Source organism: Thermobia domestica, chromosome 4, assembly GCF_964235325.1.
Source record: "Thermobia domestica chromosome 4, izTheDome1.hap1.1, whole genome shotgun sequence".
In the NCBI taxonomy this organism is placed as follows: domain Eukaryota; kingdom Metazoa; phylum Arthropoda; class Insecta; order Zygentoma; family Lepismatidae; genus Thermobia; species Thermobia domestica.
The window spans coordinates 269,934,681-269,958,392 of NC_137457.1; the positions used below are offsets into that span (position 1 = coordinate 269,934,681).

At 39.6% G+C, this 23,712-nt stretch overlaps 1 protein-coding gene across 1 annotated transcript; it reads right to left on the reverse strand.

Moving 5' to 3' along the window:
* Window positions 1-12,364: 12,364 nt before the first annotated feature.
* Window positions 12,365-23,426, reverse strand: LOC145683505 (uncharacterized). Its single transcript, XM_081754844.1, has 2 exons — window positions 23,369-23,426; window positions 12,365-14,187 (listed from the first exon to the last, which is right to left on the reverse strand). The coding sequence occupies exon 2, from the start codon at window positions 14,153-14,155 to the stop codon at window positions 12,449-12,451; it is 1,707 nt and encodes a 568-aa protein (XP_081610970.1). The 5' UTR covers window positions 14,156-14,187; window positions 23,369-23,426; the 3' UTR covers window positions 12,365-12,448.
* Between the last annotated feature and the right edge of the window lie 286 nt (window positions 23,427-23,712).

The window sequence follows — 23,712 nt, forward strand, 5'->3', positions numbered from 1 at the left end:
AGCAGTGCTTGAACTTCTAAGTTCTCTAATGTGCTTTCTTTGATCCTTTAACATCCCTAACAAGAGGTTTTCAGGGTGGCCGAAATATGTGTTTCGTTGTATCACGGGATCCACAACACTTCTGAGATGTGAAAGTAAGAACCTTGATAGCACTATGGTTTCAAACACATTTCCCCGTACGGGACCACTTGTTTTTAATTTTGAACCAAAGGGGAGCATATACTTTGACAATGTATTCAGTCACAGCGATCAGATTAAATGATGGATTCTCAGTTCCCACATACACTCTCAGTACCCTGTTAGCCATCGTTAGCCACCTTGAATGTGACAACTTGCCAGGGTTTCGATTGGCGAGATCAGCAGAGCAATTTCCTGAGAAAATGGCATGGCATATTTCGTATAAGTATTTTTGATCTGTGCTTAGATCATCCGCAGAAATTTCTGGTAAATTACAAGTGATTTTCTGGAAACTTTTAACAGGCAAATGTTCACAATCTTTCAGCATATTTCCAATCGGTCCAGAGAATTCACGAGGTCCCCAGTGTGACTCCATCAAGGTACTGAAATAAGTGGCGAAGGGGAAGGCGAAGGGGATAGGAAGGAAGAGTCCTATCAGCGTGCCTTGTTCCTCTCTCTTTTCTCGAAGTGTAGCTTGTGTTTTTTGTCGTGCTCTCCGTACTTCTGTCAATTACTTGAGATGTGTCTTCCCTGGAAACTATTTATATTTCAAAATCTTGTAAAGTTGCAGATGCAATTGCGGCAACACATCTATCAGATACCCCATACTGATCTGAAACTCTTGCCAGTGTTGGAAGTTGTAATCTCATTTGGTTTTTTGAAGCTTTTTCTTTTGATGTTGAAATGACTCTCTGTCATCCTCAACCTCATCCTCAGATGACAACAGTTCACCAGTATCGGCAACATAATCAGTGCTGACTGTTGGAACATCAGTAGATATTTTATACTTTTCAATCCTTGAAGCCTCTTTTCTTTTCCTTTCTTCTGCTCTTCCTCACTTCATTGCCTCAGTTTTATCTACTGAACCAATGACCATCTTCAAGAAATGTGTGCTCCTTTGCAAGCACTTTATTTATTTTTTAAAATAAAAGTCCTTTTTTCACCTTTTTGCCCCTCTGGACCCCTCTGCGTTAACGCAGAGATCTGGAAAAATCGAAGAAATACTAATGGGTATAGAGAATGTGAGTGCAACATTTCGACCTTCTAAGTGCAATAGTAAGCCTGCAAGAAAATAATGAAAATAGGCACAACAATTTGTTTTTAACTTATGACGTCATCACCCCGTGTCCCGACGCAGAAAGACGAAAAACTGTACGAAACGTGTTCTACAGTGCCTCCAAAACAAAAGTAAACCTAAGTAAAGAGCTTTGTTGGTTCATTTTTAAGCCAGCAATGAACATACTACGCCATCGTTCCATTTGGAATGATATAATTTAAAAGGGTTAAATGACAGAAGTTCAGTGACTGGTGGCACCCTAAAATTATTCACGAAATTTTATCAAATTTTACAGAGGTGTTTCATTGACAAGTAGTAAACTTTTTATGGGTCTGCCAAATTAAAATTTTCTTTTTCATATTTTCGCTCCACCCTAGTGTGCAGGTATTCGCGATAACATTGACGAGAACGACGGACCATAGCGAGGTAGTGAGGTGGTAGTTTAGGTCGATAAGGTACTGATTCGGTTTGTGGAATGTATAGGGCTGAAGCTTGCTGAATAACATTGGTTATAGTGGTGACTTGCGTCGAAAGCTCGTCAGGAGTGGTAGGTGAATGGGAATGGTCGATGGTAGAAGAGATGTAAGTGCGATAATTGATCCAATCTGCTTTATCATAGCGTGGTGTGAGATGAGGCGATGATGCTGTTTGTGAAGGGACGAGACCAGTATGATATGTGATTTTAATGGGAGCGTGATCACTACCTAGTAAGTCTAAGACTGCCACAGTACAACGTGTAACTATTGTATTGGAGGTAATTGCAATATCGGGTGTGGTATTGGAAACTGGGCGTGTGGGTGAAGGAAGGTTGAGAAGAATTCCTGCAGTGTGAGATGCTATATGATCTTGAAATTGGGTGCGTTCATGAGCAGAGCGACTATGAAAATTTACGTCTGCGAGGATGAGAAAATGTTTGAAGTTATTGGAGATGTAAGAGAAAAAATCTAACAGAATTGGAGTGCCGGGTCTGACGTAGATGGTACGAAAGTAAGAGCGATGGATTTAAAATACAAAGTAGCTACGATGTGCTCCGGTAAGGCTAGTGCAGGGCAGCTATGTTGTCTGAATGGTAGATTATGGCGAAAGCCCATAGCAACTCCACCGTTTGCTCTTAACGCTGGTGGCATGTTATCATGGTGAAGCAACGTGTAGTTGGGAAATCTGCACTGCATGGACTGAGTCAAAAAAGTTTCATTCAGAAGAAAAGCAGTGATGTGTTCTTCTTGTAGGAGTGCTTGGAAAAGAGTTTTATTCTTGGTGATTGATCGAATATTGAGAAACAGAAAGCTGATATCCATGACGACCAAGATATTTAACAGATGTTTCGAGTAGTGTAGTATGGAAATGAACGTAATTGTTTGAGTAAGTTGCATACAGGGCTACATGGAAAGTGGCTTTAGCGGCAAGAGTGAGTTGCTGAAGGATGTGGGGACGATGGAAAGGATGAATATTCTGCAGTGTTAATGTGAGAAATTCTAAGAGTTTACCAACGGTGACTGGATCATTTACTGAAGTTTCTGTGTTGGTGGAGGTAGACTGAGTACGTAATGGTACTACTAATTCGGGGTGTGTTTGGTCTGGGGATGGTTTGCGTTTACATTTATAACTATAGGTAGGGTGGCGCTCCGCGCACGCAGAACATTGAGGTGGAAGGTTCATATTAGGGCAAACACGAGTTAAATGGGGGCCAGAGCAATACCCACATACAGTGGGGTTTGTACAATGCGCTGTTGCATGATTGTTGTACGTTTGATATTTTTCGCATCGTAATGGCAATGGCGCAGACGATCGAGAGGGTTCAACGCGATGTTTGAGCTTGTAAATGAAGGCACCATGAGTAAGCAGATGGTCGATCGTCTCTTGAGATATGGTGAGGACTCGCACCATGTAAGTAGGCCCAGTGTTATTACGAATGCGAATAATTTTATCAATGATATGTCCCTCGTTGCGCAATTCCTCGTGTATTTCATCATCAGAATATGATGGATCGACTCCCCTGATGACTACAGATAACATCGGAGAACGTTTTGGAGGAGGTGGTATCTTACGACGAGTAGCGTTCAAGGAGACAAGTGTAGCATTTTTTCCGAAAACCTCGAACGAGGCTTTATTACGGACTGCAGATAGGAAGTTAGCATCAGATGATTTGAAGATAAATCCATTGCGGGTTTTTACAACTTCAGTGAGTGGAATGCTTGGCAGGTATTTTCGAAGCTGAAGGATGATGAATTTTTCATTGGTGAATTTACCGTCGAAGTTTTGAAGCAAAAAGCAGTGAGGTGAAGAAGAAACAGGATGAACAGATGTTGATGATCGGCGTGCTGTCGGTGAAACGTCGGCTTCCATGTCAGATGATTCTGAAACATCGATATGGTGTTTCTTAGCAGGAGGCGAATGTTTGACCCTATCAGAGTAACTGGGTTGGCTCCGTGGAGATCGAGATCGAGATCTAGAACCAGCTGATGTAGTGGAGGCGGTCGAGCGTTCAGAAACTCGTCTTTGTCTCTCAGCATAGTCCTTCCGCTTCTCTACCTTCGTGGAGATAACAGGTGGGCTAACGAAGACTGGTGGTAAGCCTCCATGTCGACTTTCTAAAGATGCTCCACTGCCTGAGCCTGGGTCGGCCATCGTAAATATCGAACTATTATCACGAGACCTGAACTATACTCGAGAAGATGGATGTTGATATGTGTTGATGAGTAGGTGGGACAACCCGTTCGGATAGTTGTCCAGGGGGAGCAGGTCTCCTGCCTCGATCTGTAGAACCGGTTGCCCTTGGCTTGATCAGTCTGACAGACGGCTCGCGCAAAAGAGACAGAGAAAAAGCTCAGGATCAGGAAAAGGAAGGATATTTTCAAAACTCGTCACTGTTCTCTCAGTGGCGCTTCAAAGCAAGCTCTGGGAAAGTATGATGCAAGCAACTTAGCTTAGCTTAGCTTGAAAGTGTGGTTTTGTGTCGAGTATCGGACAAAAGTCCCTGACTCGATGACAGCTATAGAAAAGAAAATGATTAGACCTGTGGGGGGTGAGTTAGAATATGAGATACGACGACGTCATGTGACCTTCAGCTGCAACTGTCGCAGTGAGGGGGAGAGTGTGGGTAAAGAGTTATGCTACATCCGTGGCGTCCTGTAAGTTCGTCGGTGTGTATGCGCTGTGCCAATGGCTGCTATAGGGTTGACGTGGCGTGGGAGGTTGGCCCAAAAACGAGTATGGTGTTGATGTAACACGTCCCGGATAGGATATATGTTTAAGTCCTCTAAAAGTTGACGATTACGCGTATATCGGTCATGGCCTGTTATGATACGAGCTGCCCTGGTTTGCACAATCTCGACCGTGCGCAAGTGACTGCCGCATGTTGCCATGCTGGACATGCGTAGGTGATTGTGGACAAAATTACCATTTTAAAGACGTGGAGTCTTGTTTCATGACTTAAGGCACTTTCCCACAGAGACATGGAAAAAGCGATGAATGAGGTATGAAGTGAGGAGTTTGAGATAAGGTAAAGAGAAGCCTTGTAAGCGAAGTTTATAAATGAGGCCTGGTAACCACACTTTATCAAACGCCTTCGAGATATCAAGGTATACACCCACAACATATTGTCGTCGATTAAAAGAGGTGGTGAGGTTTTCGATTACCCTCACCAATTGGCTTGTTGTGCTGTGGTTAGCACGAAAACCAAATTGATGGTGAGGGAGTATACCTAGAGTGGTGACGTGCTCGTGAAGTCGGGCGAGAAGCACTCGTTCGAAGAGTTTGCTCACATGAGATAATAGGCTAATTGGTCTATAGTTTTCTGGGAGAGTCGGATTTTTACCTGGTTTAGGGAGAAGAATGACTTTCGCTTCTTTCCAAGCACGGGGAAAGTAGCAAACCTGAAGGATGCCTGTAAATAAAGCAGCAAGATAGAGGAGTAGCTTCCGTGTCCCATGTTTCAGTAGTTCAGGGTGGATCTGATCAACTCCAGGCGCTTTTTTGTTGGCAAGTGACAAATTTGACGCTCAACTTCCCTTGGTGTTACGACCTCAGGCAGGGGAAGTATTGGTTGAAAATGGAGCATGCGCATAGTGGCCCGAACGTCCTGCCGAATGTGAGGAACGACAGGAGTCGCATTAGGTGTAAACTGGCGCTCTAGAGATGCAGCAAATAGGTCTGCTTGCCCTTGGTCGTCATGTATGACCCCATGCGGACCTTTCAGTATTTGAGTTTGAGAGAAGTCTCTCGGCGCTGGAAAAGGCGGGAATACTGCCAGATTTTAGTGTCATTAAGTGTGACCCCACGAAAAAGTGTCTCCCAGTACTGCTCGGTTTGTCGTCTAGTGATGGTTTTGATTTTGCGGCTTAAGGTGTTCCATAGTGTTTTGTAGAGTGGATGTCTGGTGCGCTGCCAAGTACTTCGAGCCCAGCGTTTGAGATGGATATAAAGACGAAGTAATGGAGAGTCACAGTGTGGATCGGACTGCGAGTCAGGAATTATTGATGTGCTGAGGGAGTCAGCCGTACGTAGAGCAAGTGTGAGATGGGCGACCGCCTGATCAATTTCCGCAGGAGAATTTGGACGAGCGGCTATGTCGAGCAAAGAGTTTAATTCCTGCTTATAGACATCCCAGTTCGTAGTTCGGGAGATATGAGCGGGTGCAGGACGGGAGATATGACGATGAGAAATTTTGAAAAGGACCGGATCATGATCTGAGTCCACTGCTGAGATCACGTAAGGACGTGTAGCTAAGATGGTATCTTTGCTTAGAACTATGTCCAACACATCCGGTTCTCCTCCTGCTTTAGGATGTTGAGTTGGATCAGGTGGCCCATAGGCAATGAATGGAGATGTGTGCAGATACCGGTGTAATATTCGTCCGTTTTCGTTGGAACGTCTGGAGTGCCATTCCCCATGTTTTGCATTGAAGTCCCCTGCCAATATGATTTTGGGACCCAAAGTCGAGATGACGTCGAAATCATTGGTATCTAAGTCATGTGCTGGAGAACGGTAGCCCGTGACCAATATGAGAGGAATCCCGGGGAGGAAGACTTCTATAGCAAGAGATTCTAGTGTGTGTAACGGGGGTAAAAGGACTTGTCTAGCCTTGAAACTTCGTTTCAGGGCAATCAGTAATCCTCCTTTCCGTCGTTGAACTCGATCGAGGCGAAATAATTGGTAATTGGGCAGTCTCCAGTGTGTAACCTGGGCAGTGAAGTGAGTTTCCTGTATAAGTATGATATCTACCTGATGTTCTGCTAGAAAACAAATTAGGAGACGCTTCTGGTCGGTAAGACCATCTGCATTCCATGTTACAACAGTTATAGTGTGACGAATGAGTGGTTGGTTAGAAGCAGCCATCAGCAATCATGTCAGCAAATGTCTCTATGACGACAGCAGCCTTGGACGCAAGATCCGTGGCTTCCCGAAGTCTAGTAAATCCTTTCTTGAGATGAGAGATAATGCGGCCAAAGTTGAAGGTTTTGATGTAAGTGAGGAGTGAATGGAGATTAAAGTCATTAACGGATGGTGTATACGCACTATCTGGTGTGCTGAACGTAGTGGGAGCATCCTGATTTGGTGGTGGAGGTCGGTCGCTGCGAGGTGCCTTATTGTCCAGTGAAGTTGATACAGTAGGACCGGAGCTGCGGCCAGAAGGAGTTGATTTCTTGAGAGCATCTGAGTAGGAGCGAAAGACGGGACAACCACGATAATTGGCTGGATGGTCCCCTCCGCAGTTTGCACAGGTTGCTTGCGTAGATGCATCTGGTTTGGCACAGGCTTTCGTAAAATGACTTTGCCCACACTTGACACACTTAGGTTGAGCTTTGCAAGTGTCTTGTGAATGACCAAGACATTGGCAGCGGTAACACTGCAGAACACTCGGCGGCCGATAGGGCTCAAATGAAACTTTATAATGAAGCAATCCTGATATGTTGTAGATCTCCTGTATATTTGGAGTTTTCTCGAGGGAGATGAGAAAAAGTGGCATGAGGACTCTATCTCCACCAGTGGGGCCCCGACGAGACATTTGATGAATCGAGAGCGGCTTAAAGCCTAAAGTGAATAGTGCAGACTGAAGATCAGCGACGTCGGTATCGATGGGTAATTTGCGAACGACAACCTTTACGGGTCGGTCACTTTTGGCGATGCCAGTAGCGTATTCAGTTTTCGTCTGTTCGCAGTAGTTTTTATACACTGCTCCACAAAACTTAAGCAACTCGAAGAAAGTGACAGAAAATAAAACGACACCATCACTCCACCAAGTATAATGAACAAACGACGGTCTAGATGCACAATGCAACACAAGTGAAGACGAACAATAAAGTTAGGATGTACAGAGTGACCAAAACGTTCAGCACAACAATACCTCAACAGGTGAAGCTGGATTGTGCGAGGGCATAGGCAGTCAATATGGCCTCCATGCTCGTATGTGACCACCACGAACAGCTATACAGGCACGACATCTGGCCTCCATGCTGCAAATCAGAGTGTTGATCAAGTCTTGTGTCAGATGTTGCCACTCCTCGAGGAGAGCTGCTCCCAGGTCAGGGAGAGTGCGTGGTGGTGGACTGTACTGCGCTATTCGCCGTCTAAGAGCATCCAACACATGCTCGATGGGATTCAAGTCCAGCGAATATGCAGGCTATGCAATACGCGTAATGTCTTCGCTCTCCAGATAGTCGGAAACAAGATGTGCACGGTGTGGGCGGGCATTGTCATCCATGAACAGGAAGTCTGGGCCAAATGCTCCGCGGAAATTGCGCACATGTGCATTCAGAATTTCATCCCGGTACCGTTGTGCTGTTAAAGTGCCATGTTGCACAATATGGAGGTCCATTTTCCCATTCAGCATAATTCCACCCCACACCATAATGGAACCACCGCCATAGGAAGGCCGTTCAGCAATGAAGTTTGAATGATAGCGTGTTCCTAGCTCTCTCCACACTAAAGTCCGACCAGAATCATACGACAAACTGAATCTCGACTCATCTGAGAACATGACACGCGCCCACTGGTGTTTCCCCAATGCAACACGTTCCTGACACCACGTGTAACGCGCACGTTTGTGCTCCACTTTCAATGGCGCACACAGCACAGGCCTTCCTGCATACAGTCCTGCTCTGTTGAGCCGACGACGAACAGTTTCACGACTCACGCGTTGTTCTGTAGCCTGAAACAACTCATTGGCCAGTTGAGAGCGTGACTCTTGACGGTTACGTTTGGCAGAAATTGTGAGAAATCCGTGATCGACGGCCGACGTCTTCTTCGGACGGCCTCCTCCATGACGTCTACTGACTTCACCTCCATTTTGGAAGCGACTGCACAGCCTTGACACAAGGCTTTTGTTCACGTTGAATTCCTGCGCCACTTCCACTTGCGATCGACCCAATTCCAACCGCCCAATTATTCGCCCGCGGTCAAAGTCACTCAAATGTCGTCTATCAGTCATTGCAAGGTGTGTACCCCACACAAGAACCACTAACAGAATGCTTGAAGCCTCGGACACTACTAGGCTGTGGTGTACGCCTCATGGCATAATTTGTTCACCGCGCTTGAAACGGTGCTGCTTATGCAATAGAACGTGTGCTCGCCTTGCCTGTGTGTCTCTGACGCGTCTCTGTGTATGTGCATGCCACTAACCAGTGTTGAATGGGCCCCACACGTCGCTTATACCACGTTCTCTCGGGTTGCTTAAGTTTTGTGGAGCAGTGTAGTTGTGAAATCGTCTCTAGAAGGTACCTGAATCACGATACGTTCTTTGTTATGCCGAACCTGAGGCGATTCTCTGAGGGTCTTGCAAAGGCTTTTGGTAAAGTTGTAAGTATTTTGGATGCCGTAAATGTAAATAGGTGGTGGTTTAACCTGTTTGGTGGGTTTGGGTCTTGCCTCTATCACAGGAGACCCGTCAGCTGTGAGAGTAGAGAGAGGCTCAAATCTGTTGCTCATTGGTAAAGCAGGGAAGTCTGATGATTGTTGTTGGCTCAGTGTGGACTCCAAGGACGAGCGACGTCGCTTGGATGTAGTAACCAGGGTAAAGTCCATGGCATTGTCATCCTGCGGTGGAGCAAGGGATAGAACGTCAGTCGTCGACCGGTTAGTCGAGGATGATCGTGACTTGGCAGTAGCGCCGGAGGTGGAGGGCCGCCCCAGCGGAACATTGAAGTCCTCAGGCCGGTATTGAGATCGGCTGACTATCTTCGTTGGGATTTTGGTCTTCTTTTTCGAGATGACTGGCTTGGACTAGCCATCATAGGAGCTCAGATGATGAGTGAACCTGAGATGTCAAAAGTATAAGTTACCCTCCGAAGAGGAGAGTAACTTAATAAATCGTTTAGCCATGAGAAATAGCAAGGTCGTCAACAGATAATATCAATTTGGTGCGTTAACCTCCGTGGAGGTATTAAATATAATTCGACGGTTGTTTCCTCAGCCTCAAAGAGGCAAGTAATCCAACCGTATATATGAAGATCGCAACTAAAATAAACCAATGGGGATGGAATGCCTAAGTGACTTGGTTATTTTTCTCTGCCAGCTACGGATACCCTATTTTTTTTTTTTTTACCTGGTTAGAGATTCCAGGTGGCCAGTTCGCAAGCAACGCGCCGTTGTTTCTTGCCAATATCCAATATCTTGCTATATTAGCCGCGAGTACTTAAAATTTGTACCTTTTTGTATAACAACACAGAAAAATGTTTATACTTTAAGCACAGCATTCAGATAAAGTTTATAATGTAAGTTAAACTTTAAGTTTATATTAAAATATCTGCAAGAGATCTGTATTTTTTCGCTAAATAAGTATGCTCAAATCTGCTGCCATCTATGTTCACATTTATGATTTATACCTAAATATCACAATTCGTTATGCCTCATAGTTTTCTAAATATGAGGAAATAAACAGCGACATTGTAGGTACGTGGGACTAGAGTACCAGACGGCACAATTTAAAAAAATAATTAATTTTTGTCCTTTATTTAAGGTGAATGCTAAAAAGACGCTAACAACGCGAACACTACCTTGTCGTCGAAAGTTAAGAGGTCAGCGTCACGTGGTTTTTGAGAACAACTGAAAATCGAACGTGCGCTGGCTTTTTACTTCAATTTAAAGAAAAGCGTCGACAAGTGAAGCTTGCGCTCAGCAAAAATAAGCTTTTGTGTATAAGCAAAAGCGAAATAAAATGAAATAAAAGCGACACGCAAGCTTGCGGCAAGCAAGCATGCTGTCTGTGGCGTCATTTCAGGCTTTAAGGCAGCGTTTCCCAACCGGTGTGCCGCGAGGAAATCGAAACAAAATTATTAATTCTCTAGCAACCAAATTGCAAGACATAGGGAAAAATGTATAGTTTTGTATTTCACATTACTATGAATTTCTACCATGGAAAAAGTCACTGCAATTGTAATATATTATTCTACATCTATTACTATGTAGCAGATAGTATTTCGGCTCGTTCACATTTCCACGGTTAGCTGCTATGTTACGCTTCAATTGAGAGTCATACTAAGACCGAGAAATGGAAGCATTTGTATGGTACGCGTCAAGTGAACGTTCGTAGAACACTCATTCGCACGTGAATGACAGAACAACACTTTGTTCAACAGCTGTGTTTTGACTTCGACGCATCGCAAGCTGTGTGATTGCAATAATATGCACCGGTTTTGATTAAAAGAGCAAAGTTAAAAGTACAAGACATTTATTTGTTCGTTCGTCATTTAGTGATCTTCGTTCTTAGTGAAAGGTTGGATACAGTTTTCGAAAAAGAAAGCGTATTTTTTTAAAAAATATGAGTCCTATATTTCATTGCAATTGTTTACTATTTTAAAATTAGAATAACAAATAAGCATAATGAATTAGCATAGAGGGAAATCAGTGACCGAGCTTTCATCTCTGTGAGGAGATCAGTAATCACAGAAATCACAGTAGTATTATTTGCATGGTACTTTATATATGCAAATAATAATACTATCTATGAATGTGCCGCGAGAATTCAAGTTACACCCGTAGTGTACCGCAAGTTGAAAAAGGTTGGGAAACGCTGTTTTAGGGGGTGGGGGCAATATTGCCCACCGGCATAAGAGTTTCACGTTTTTGTTAGTAGTTATTTTAATATAAATTTAAAAAAATATATGTTTCTCAACCTCTTCCCTGCTTGAAATGACATTCAAGCGATTAACTGTGGGCACTACTCTCGTTCAAGAGAAAATATCTGTAATAATTTAAGAAAAGATTGCCTGGCAACCCTGATGTAACCCATGAGAATGGGTATTAGTTTATAGGGGTCTGGTAAAATTTGATATTTAGCAACCGATAGTTTCGTCGATGTGTGTGCAGAGTCCCTTATACTTACCTAGATACGAGGAACTGTTGTTAACACTTAATAGCTTACCGGTATTAATAACGTACGATACCGGTATTGTCTAACTTGTATTGCTATGTGATTTGTATTAACTGATCATTATATTACAAATGATATTATAAGATAAAAGTTAATCTCTCTCTTTGGAACTTGTTTCAGTTATACAAAGTGTACCATTTATAACTTTTGAGCTAATAGACAAAATTCGATGAAATTTTGAAACATGCAAATATCGGTAGGGGATATTGTTTGACATACTCCACAATAGTATCTAATTAACAGAGATGAAATTTTTGGAGATTGCGAGTTTGGATTTAGGCGAAATCGATCAAGTATCGATCATATATTTACCATTTGACAAATACGTGAAAGGAAATGTTAATATAATATTCCACTTTATCAAATATTTACTGATTCGCTAGTAAGCCCTACGACTCGATAAGGAGGGAAACGGTGCTTGACATTCTTACAGAATTAGAAATTCGGAAATATTAGTCACGTTAATTAAGTCATAAAATCCGAACACCTCTCCACGAGCTTTTACGTAGAGAATGACGTATAACAAAGAGATGCGTTGTCGCCATTATTATACAAAGCATGTCTTGACTCGAATTCCACAAAGCATGAATTAACTCAAACTTCGTCTCGTTTACGAAACGAGGCTATACTAAATTTCAGACTTGTCTCGGGCGCATTCCTATTAAGAATCTAAAATCTTATTTTGCTGACTTCTACTATGTGTGCCAATAATATACATATAATAATGCTGTTATTAAAATTCATAAACTTTTATTCTCTTACATTCATATAATAAAAAATACATACGTTATTGATCACATCTTAGAATTTTCTTTTCACGAATCTTAATGAAACACTAATAGTAATTAATGTTTCGCGAAACAATAAGCGAGAAAACGGGGATCTTTTGTTTCGTCTTCGAAACTATCTAAATTAAATCCCCACAATTTTTTTGGAAGACACTTCAAAATTTTGATTTGTTGGAAATATGCAACAAAAAGAAGCAGCTCCTCTTCCGTTTCTACAATATTACAAGAACGTAAACAAAATACCTTCCAATGTGGTCGTGGAGGTACATTACAAATCTTCTGAATAAAGTTTCCAGATTTATCCAACAAAGTGTCGATCTTAAGTTCCTCAATATTGGGCACTCTGTGTAGAAGATTAATAAGACTATCTTCAGTAATGTCTGTATATAATTCGACAATTGTTAGAAAGGTGTTTTGTTTAGATGAATAGTTTATTTGAATAGTGGTCCGAATGTACCAAATGATGAACAAATGTAAATTTGAGCAAGAATTTAGCATAGGAGTTATATCCGACATTTCTTGAAGTCTAGGATTGTATTGCATCACGTCTAGAATTAAGTTCTTGAGATTTTCTCCATTGTTGGTGAGATATTTGAATACTTTATCGCCAAAATTACCAGTAATCTCGACAAAATCATCAAACGATCTAGAATGTGCGATACTCAATGACTCCAAAGGTGGTATACTGTTAACATCCAGACGCACAAACCCATTCTGTATTTGTACGTCCACCAATCTTGGACAAAGTTTCTTAATCAAATTAAACATGTTGGTGCTCACGGAACTTAGTATTAATTTATTTAACTTTAATACTTGACTTTGGGCATTCTGAGGCTGCCACCCTTTTTCCAATAAATATGAAAATAGGGGTTTCAAATCAGTATTTAATTCCTCTAGGTTCTCCAACAATTCCAGTAATACTAGCATAATTTTAACGGAAAGACACTCTTCATATACGGTTATTGTTAAAGAACGTAATGTAGAACATATACGATTCTTAGTTCTTGAATATTGCTTAAATCTAAATTCTTGAATCATCGGATCTCGTAGAAAAATAAGCTCGCAGACTGGTGGGAACACATTTGGAAGTTTCCAGAAAGTACTCTCCCATTCGCTATAATTATCACCACAGATTTCATTCGTATCTTTCATTTCCGTGATGTTTTGTGTTAAATAATTAAGACCTACATCTGTAATATTTTTGTATGGAACATCCAGCTCCCTGAGATGGCAACACTCTCTTCCAATAATAGCGAGAATGTTATCTGTGCAACAGTTACCTAAACTTAATCGAACCAAATTTACAGCTGATGATAGCACTTTCTTCATATACCTTTCAATTTCGTCTATAAAATGATCTTGTCGTTCAAAACTACTTGTCATATGTATACTTGCTAAACTACTGCAGTTTTCGCTCAATAATTCCAGTGTTCTTGTACAGAAACAAAATTTTCCAAAAATTCGAAAATGCAGGTAAACGCTACGAACAGGCTTCTGAAGAAATATTTCCAGTAAATACAGATGCCTTGGGTAAACCTCAGAATATTCTTTGACACTATGAAATTTATCTTTCTCCAAGACAAACTCCATCAGTTCCAAAAATACAGTTTCAGGCAGCAAAGCATAATAATCTCGAATAGCCTGTCTTCCTTTGTAAAAATTAGACACTTGGTTTGATGTCTTCGGACAATTGGACAGGATCGTCTGTCGTATAACGCCGTAAAGAATTTTCTGTAGAGGTAGAGGGTTTCTGATCCATGCCATTTTTATTCCAATCAGCTGTGCTTTTGAGGAACCTGGAAATCAAAAAAATGAAGTAACGCACATTTATAATTAACTAACCACGTCGTCCCGACAATTGCGATGAATGGAAAGTGTCAAAATCCTTGTATTTATTCAGATATTATTATTATTAAAATTATTATTATTATTATTATTATTATTATTATTATTATTATTATTATTATTATTATTATTATTATTATTATTATTATTATTATTTATGATGCCAGCATCGATTTCTCACACTTTTCCAAGCCTGAGACTGGAAAAACAATGAGAATTCTGTTCTAATGTACAACTATTATGGTGTGTTTAAAATCAGCATTGTTGATCTTCACCACGCCATCACGTTTTTAAATACTTGCTTATATTGTGCTACGTGGTGTCCCACATAAAACCGATACGCCTCATGCATGAGATTAAAGTAACACTTTAACAGCAGCAATGAATAGATAATAGAAACGTTAAACAGCTACGTGTTTATAAGAGATGTTGGAAGTGGTGGCCATGGGCATCCAGACATCGCTGACCTCGTTTGATGATGTTACCAGCAACAGCTGTAATTCTACAGGCGTGATGTTAATTTTTTTTAGTAATGTTCCGTTTAAGATAGTCTGTTTTGTGTGTTGTCAGTATACACTTTTCTTTTTAGTGTGCCCCATAAATAAAAATCACACAATGTTAAGTCCGGAAACCATGGGGACGAAGGGACTCTACTGACAAGTCAGTCTTCAGGGAACACGTTGCTGATGTGGGCCATATTTTGGTTGGATGTGTGGGCGCTTGCTCCATCTTGTTGGAATACTTTCCGATAAAATGCAGTGTAGCCAACTTTTGAGACAGCGTTGTCACCTACAACGATAATGTATATTTTGTATGTACTTTCTAAGTATTGTTTATATTTACGGGCAAAAGTGTTATTTTAAAGGCACAAGCAATTAAGAAGAAGAAGAAGAAGAAAAGTATAAAGAAATAATTTAAATGTTTGTATCATATTAATATATTTCTTAATTTCGTTGCTAAGACAACTTGTTTATCTGTTTGATGTCGTTGTTATGGTAACTAAAAAAGATAGATAGAACGAAGAGCCATCTTGAAAAGACTGAATGTATAATATTTTTAATGTGACAAACACCATATATGTTGAAAGTGAATATATATATTCAAAATTGCATAACTGTGTTGTGTGATTCATGATAATCTAGTCAACTATATAAATATTCAATATATACACATTTGGAATCAGGAAATATAACGTAGCAGAAGAAATATATATACAACGTTACACACCCCACAAGCAATTTAACTAGAGATGATTAACCGGAACGTGAGGTGCACCGGGTTTATGTGGGACACCTTGTATTATCATATAGAAAGTATGAACAATGAGGCATCAACTTCATCATATGTCGTCGTCGTCAGTTTCACAGGAGATTATGGATTAATCCAACTTATTAACGTGATCCAAAGCTCAGAGGCATTTTGTAAAATTAATAATAATTTGTACTTCTGTGTCTTCTGAATTCTCTCAACTATCTGCATGTATCGTTTCTTTCTTTTGATGCCATTTAGGTTACATCCCATTCTCATAAATTCGTGCGTTCTGCTCTCAAGTTGAGGCAGGAAATAAAATATTGGACCATCAGACGGGATCTACCGAACAATGCATCTATCTTATTATTTCATCCTTCTACCGGACTATTAGTCCTGTGGAAGGCCTTGGTGGCTCTGTGGTGGTGCTTGGGGTCCCTGGGTTCGATTTCATCTCGCGCCAAGTGAACTTCGTGGTGGACAAACAATGTGTGCATGGGTTCTCTCGGGGTTCTCCCGTTTCCTCCCACTTATTTCATGCCACTATGTCCTTCATTTCTATTCATCACCATCTCCTTTAGCCTATCCGTCATGACTGTGGGACTTAAAGCTCAAAGATTTCATTTTATTATTCTTGTATCTTTGCTGGTACCAAGTACACTTCTCCACAGTAATATCTTCATTTCCAGCTACTCGTGTGGAAGGTAATCCAAGAATTCTAAGTTCCCATTATCAGGAGCCTCACTATGAATGAAAAGCCTGGCTTGATCTTGCAGACACAATAGTTTCATCTTTGGAGCTCTTGAAATCAGTATAAATTGCTTAATGCATTGCAAACCGTTTGACGATCCTATTGACTACCGATTGGCATCTTTTCCAAGATGTATTCATTTAGTATTGTGCGTAAAAGACAACAAATATTATGTTGTCATAATCTTAGCTAAGTATCAGTTTTTCATATACTTTTACGTGAGTAATTTTCTAACTCAATATTTTTGGCTACTACTTAGCCTCAATATCAAGTATTAATGCTACACTTGATGCACATTTATAAGATGATTAACAATATTGTTGCAATGGTCTTAACTCTATTTTTGAATAACCTTAAACAAAGAAAGTAATCGCAATTGTCTCGGGTTTTCTCATAATCGAAATTTTCTTATAAGTCGCAATTGTCAGGTATTGCTTTTATCGCAATTCACATATTATTTTGCTTTGTGTATTATTATAAATAAAAGGTGTGATAGAAAAACTTGATAACCCTCATTGCAATTTTGTAAACACTTAGGTACTTTCCTCAAAATAACTTAATCATATTATTTATAATTCAAGCAGAGAAAAGTTATGAGGAGAAAGTTTAATTAAAAAGGAAAGTTCGATTAAGTGGTGGAAACAGTACGCAGTGTAGTAATATGAAAGTTGCTTGAAAATTTTGTGCAATCAACATGAAAAGAGACATGTGAAACAAAGTGGCTCTAAATTTTTCTCCCCCCCCCCCCTAGGCTTTCAAAAAATGGAAGCCTTGCATGGAAGGCTTGCAAAAAATCTCGATTAATTCTATGTGTAAACACTAAGAATAAAATGCAGTATAAAAGAGATTATTCTAATAATTTTTCCATTTTAACTATTTGATGAACACTTCTAAACATATTTTAAAGGAGTTAAAGTAAAGTTTGTCAGTCTTCTCGAATCTCGATATGAAATGACACAATACATATTGAAGGAAGTTTTTACGAAAAGAAGGAATATGTTCATAATACTTGATGCCACAGTTATAATAGCGATTTGGGAAGTAGGAGACGAAGTGTGAAGTGCTTGCTGCAAGGCAAATCATAAAAACAGGAGCAGGAACAAAGCGTTTATCTTTTGTCGATTGCAGTAACGGCGGTAGATTATTGTTATTCTATTTGTAGTTCTAGTACATACATCAGCGCTGTCCAACGTTTTCACCTTATCGGGCGCAACTGGCTCCTGTTTTCCGACGTGCGAGCGCCTTTCGAAAAAATACAAAACTACTATAAGGCTACTGCTACTAGTACAACAACTACTACTTATTATTTATTTGTTATTAATATTATCATCATCACTATTATTATTATCATTATTTTGAAAATTGATACATACCTAGTGAGAAGACTGACACTGCACGTTTGCTGCCAGTTGAAGGAAATCTGGTGTGTAGCTGGAACAGGCTGCTCTTATTGCGTCATCCAGGTGAGAGGGTGTCAGGGAGGTTCGGTACTTATTTTTGATCATGTTCATGGCAGAAAATACCACTTCGCAAAGATAAGTTGAGCCAAAGCAGGAATATTTTTTTTTAGCAACACCGCTCAGAAGGGGGTATTTTACTCTGTCCGTTAGAATCCATATATTAGTATAAGTTGCATAGGAAGATTTCAAAACTATATCTTCTTGAATAGTTAGGATTTCAAGTTCTAAATCTTCAAGATTATAATTTCCAAACACTTCACATATCCTACTACCAAGATCAATAACATCAACAGAGACAAATGGATTATTGATGAACAGAACCACTGGTTCAAGTGCTACAAACTGGGCAAATCTGTTCCGAAACTCAAGAATAAGAATTTCCAAATGCTTTGAAAATTTTGAAAGATCACAACCAACACAATTTACCTTTTCCACCATAGATTTGAAGTTTGGAAAGTGTGAAAGGGAATTCCTGTTTAAGTGAGCAATCCACAGCTTCATTTTCTTTTGAAAAGCATTAACTGTACTTATCATGGTTGAAATGTTATGGCCTTCCCCTTGCAATTCTAGATTTAACTCATTTAATTTGAAAGTGATATTTGCCAAGAAAGCTAAATCTAGCAACCATGATGTTTCATCGAGATCATAATAATACTGGCCCTTAGATGACTTACGAAAGTCCCTGATTTCATCCAAAAGACAACAGAATCGTTCCAGTGTCTTGCCCCTACTTAGCCACCTGACGTCTGCATGAAGAAGGACGACACCATGCTCAGCATCTGATAAATTCAAAATACTTTTGAATAATCGATGACGAGTGGAAGATGACCTAATGTAATTAACTACACGAGTTACTATTTTCATGACATGGTCGAATTTTAAAACTTTTGCACATAAAGCTTCCTGATGAATGATACAGTGGTAAGACAGAAATGTTAGAAATGATTCATCCTTAGCACAAAGAGCAAGAAACCCGTTATTCCTACCAGTCATAGAAGGTGCCCCATCCGTTGTTAGTGCGACAAGTTTAGAAAGAGGCAAATTGCTATCCTTAGCAAACTTTTGAAAGGTCTTAAATATATCTTTCCCCTAGTATGCCCATGAAGTGGCAGCAATTTGAGAAATTCCCCTTTCACCGTGAAATCATCAAAAATCATTCTAGTAAATACGCACAACTCAGCAGTGTCGGACATATCAGTACTTTCGTTTAACTGGAGTGAAAAAAAATTCACACGATTGCAAGTCCTGGTGCAAATGATTTTGCAGATTATTCGAAATCTGCTCCACCCTTCTAGAAACAGTTTGGTGAGACAACTGGAGTGCGCTGATGGAAGACATGATTGTATGTTTATCTCTGTGTCCATCGAACAGGGATTCAGCGGCACTAATCATTGCTTCTTTCACTACTTCACCATCACTAAAAGGCTTTTCCTTTTTAGCTAACACATAACACACTTTGAAAGAGGCAATTGTTACGTTAGTAGCTTGTTGAACAGGCCTTTGAAACACATTTTGTTGCAGCGTTAATTTACATTTTAGGTTTCTCACTTTGTGCTTCTTGAGTTCAGAATTTATAGGAAATTTAGTATCGAAGTTTTTGTGATTCGTCGCGAAATGCCTCTCTACATTACTTTTCTTAGGAATAGACACACTTCCATTGCACAATAAGCACACCGGTTTTCCTCTGTATTCAACAAAACAATATTGTTCCTCCCATTCACAGTTAAAACTATACGTTCTTTGTCTCTTGGCCATGGCAAAAAAAAAAAAGCACTGAATAAAAGGAGTCACGAGTACAGTTGCAACTTTTCGCAACACACACGAGTTCACACAAAAAGTATTCCTCAAGAGAGAGCGAGTCTATCCTCACAATGGAAATTTTTCAAGGCGCGATATGACAAAAGACGATTGGGTAAAGACAGACAACGCCGCCAGCAGCAGGCACGCGAACTACCGCGGTTGCCATAGCGTAGCGGTAGCCTTATCCAAGTGTAAAGTAACAAATGTTCAAATTAACTGTTGTGAAACTATTTCTTCGATTTTGTTGAATGCTTTTTCCCAGAGTTCAGAACAGCCAGAAGTGCAAGTTACTATTTTCGAAATGAAATAACAGAAATAAAAGAAAATCTAATGTTGAAAACAAGAAATTTTGCGTATTTTGAGTTCGATTTCAGAGGGCGCCAGGAAAATGCTTGGCGGGCGCCATGGCGCCCGCGGGCACCACGTTGGACAGGGCTGACATACATGCATTGCAAAATCCTCATCAACAGCAAATCTTAGATTAACTGTGGAACAATTAGTTGTGAATTGAATTAAGAGCTCCAAGTTGCGCTAAAGGCGATTGATTCTAGTAGGGGTCCAAATTATTGTGGTGTGATATGTAAAACAAGGATTGTGCTGGAACATTCACCGAAAAAGTAATGGTTGCAAAGACTTTCATATGTTTGTTCTCGTAGAAGAATAAAGTTAAGCTAAATTACCTTAATTAGATGTGTAACTGAGCAAGTGAACATATTTAACGTTTGAGTTTAAGGATTAAATTCTGGGTTGTGGAGACAGGACTAGTAAAAATTTGCAAGATTTGGAGGAGAAATTAATTAGCAAGTTGTTTTGTATTGTACTTGAGGTGGGGGATCCCGTGAAAGTAGCTAGTTTTCATATAAAAACATTGTAAATTGGAACTACTTCTTAGTCGCGTACGCGTAATAATGTTGTAATTCAACATGAAAAAAGCAGTGGTGCTTTTACTCGATACTAGATGGGTGTAGCGTTTTACTTACATTGAGAAAAATCCGTTCTTCGGACAGTGGTATATTGTACAAATATACGGAATGCTCTTGCTTACTACAAAAATCAGAACAGAGCATACGTTATCCGTATGCTACATGGGCACTGCCTTTAGGTGTTACATCATGCCGTTGTAGGATGTCTGATATCTAACAGTCTTCCTTATATTACATACATATATGTATGCTACCTTCGTCAGCTATATGTTATATATATATATGTCCATTTGTATGTGAGATCCTGACTGCCTATATTGTTTCATATGGAAAGTGCGTATAGATGGAACACTTATACAGAAAGTATTATAAAACATGCGTTTTCAGTTATACGCTTGCTGTACATTAAGTCCAAAAACTACAGGATTTACAAATGTAACCTACGATATTAAGAATGCCGCATACGTTTTCTTTTCTCAGTGTAGCTTTGAATAACATTATAGTATTTATTTTTAGCTGTTTTGGTATGTGTCTTCTTGGTATAGTGTGCAGGTGGTTCATTTATATAAAACGAGTTTTTTTTAAGATTTTAAACAAGAACTTAGTATAAATATTTTTTAAAAAAATACACAAAAAAAACTAAAAAAACAAGGGAATTACTTCAAAGTTACCCATCCACCTAATTTTCAACAAAAACCATAATAAAGTCTACAATCATCAATTTCTACCTAAACTTTACTCATTTGGTGTTCTATTACGTTACCTCGAGGATGTGAGTACGGGGGAGGAATCACAATTACATATGGAAATCCATTATTAACCTAAAGGGGAGATTGGCGGGCCGCGCGGAGCATGGTTGTGGGTAGTTAATGCGGAGTGTGAAGTTGAGAGGGAAGAACAAGCGAAGCGAGAAGCCGAAGTAAGGTGGGATAACGCACTACTAGGTTACTTAGGTTAGGTTATGTCCACTTCGCACTTATCTTAGTACGTACTTAGGTTTGTAGAGCTCTCCTATCTCAAGCAGAAACTCGTGAACGATTGTTGGTGGTCTTTGTTCTTTCATTCATTAAGCCATGAATATTCAAAAGATTAACCTCATTATCAACATTATGTTTTACAAATGTTAGTACCGGTACTGTCAATTCACATCCAGCTCAAAGACCCTGTACACTTGCAGGCATGTTTACTCGAAAATTATCCACAATTCAACCACCCTGATCCTAGAGACAAGTAGTTTCCTCTACTTGCGAATTAGTCCCGTCTTTATAACCGCTTATCAAAAGATATTACACATAAATTACGCTTCACTTACATGTTATCAAGCACACAAGCAATCAAATTATCAATTTCTTCTAAGTAAATTTTCAAAATTTTGATGAAAACGGAAGGTCAACATCGCAAGTTAACCCTGAGCCTAAGTAAAGTTGAATTTCCTTATTTCACAGTAGATCATCTCTCGTTCTTGATCTTAATGTTAGTATAACATGTGGGACTATTAAAACATTTATATTTTAATTGTAATTCGTGTAGTTAGTAATACCAATTTAATAAAATTCACGTTTTTTTTCATGTAGATTACAGGATGTTAACTTAATGTGTGTGTGTAGAGGAGGATAATAGAATTAAGTAGAAGCAAAATACTTAAACATTCAAGAGCAGACATGATGAATTGCTGATGTTACTATTTGATGAACTATAATATGGTTGGCTCGGGTTCCCCCTAACTTCTACCGGGCCCCCTCTACATTTTTGGGCTGACTACGGGCCTGAGCAGAAAACCCCTAATTTTTTAAAATAGTAACATTGTGGGTTACCATGTTCTTGCCTCACACCTTTCATTTATTAAGACCCTGGTATGGAGCCGTGGTGCTTTACGGATCAGAGACGTAGACATTGAGAGAAGATAAATTATCCAAAGTGGAAGCATTTGAAATGTAGTATTGGTGCATAATGCTGAGCATGGACCGAAAGGAAAAGGAATGAATACATAGTGAATGAAGCTAATGAAGGACGACAAATCATGAAGATAATAGGAAAAAGAAGAAACAGCATGCTTGGCCATCTTATTCGGCAGTCCGTTTGGATCATCGTGCTGATAGAGGGAAAACCAGAATGAAAATCAGGAAGAGGAAGACCAAGGATAAAATATTTAGATGCAGTTACGAAAAAGAGACTTTATCAAAGTATAAAACAGCTCTCCCAAGGGAGAGAAAAGTTTTAAAATTTCCGATGTTGCTCACCAACCTGTGGCTGAGGAGAGAAAGATTTCTAAGAAAAGTTGGTTACTGCAAAAACTACATCTCTTGCATACGTCCCTAAACCATGTTAATCATAGATAACGCATAGCATAACTGCAATACTCAAAAATCTATGCTATAAGTACCTCGTGAAATGGGGGAAGCACTTTGGGTCTTCACACGGCAGAAAAATCACGTCCCTTGTTACATTTAATATAGTTTCTTAGATGATAAAGAAGAAAAATATTGCTTCATGTAAGGAAATGTGTCATTTATCAGTGACAATATCTACTCCCACAACCTTCCACAAGTTTGTATTATTATTTCATTTTATGAGACACTACAAAGTTAAGGGTGATGCGAAATTAGGGATACTTAAATTATGTAACTAGCGAAAGTACTTAGTCTATATATAGCTTATACCAGGTAATATGGAAGGTAGTAAGTGATCTATCTATATGTATGTAATCATTAAACTACTTCGTCTACGTATGGTATAAATATACCACATTGACTTGATCCCTAGTCTTTCGTTGCAAGCGTTGCTATCGGCTGAAGGAATTCCACTCGCTTTCTCTCGCTTAGCAACAGCTGAACCCTTATTGGCACGACGCGTGGGTGTGTGAGGATGTGAGCTTTAGTTCGCATTTTTGCCACGGCTCAAGACATTTTGGCAGCACAATAGTAACTAGTATAAACTTAGATTTTCTTACATGAAACTTCGCCGTTCAAGTTGTTCTTGTTCTTCTACATATTTTACAAACATTATCGTAACTAAGGAAGTTAATTGTTATAAATACAACAATTAATTGTTTATTGATTTGTTTTTATTATTAACTGTTTATTAATTTAAAAATTCAATACTGTTTTCTCAGTGCATAATACAAGTAGTCATCAGCTGTCTGTAAATCTAAAACCAAAAGGCTGCTAAAGTCAAAAACTTTTTTTTTAAACCTATATGTTACCTATATCAAAGAAACTTCACAAACTTTCAGAATAATATGTTGTCTTAAGATCTAGGGTTGCCATATTTTCTTGATCCAAAATACGGACAAGC

Bases quoted from the DNA above. Each gene is read 5' to 3' on its own strand.
- LOC145683505 (XM_081754844.1), bottom strand. From the start codon at position 14,155: ATGGCATGGATCAGAAACCCTCTACCTCTACAGAAAATTCTTTACGGC.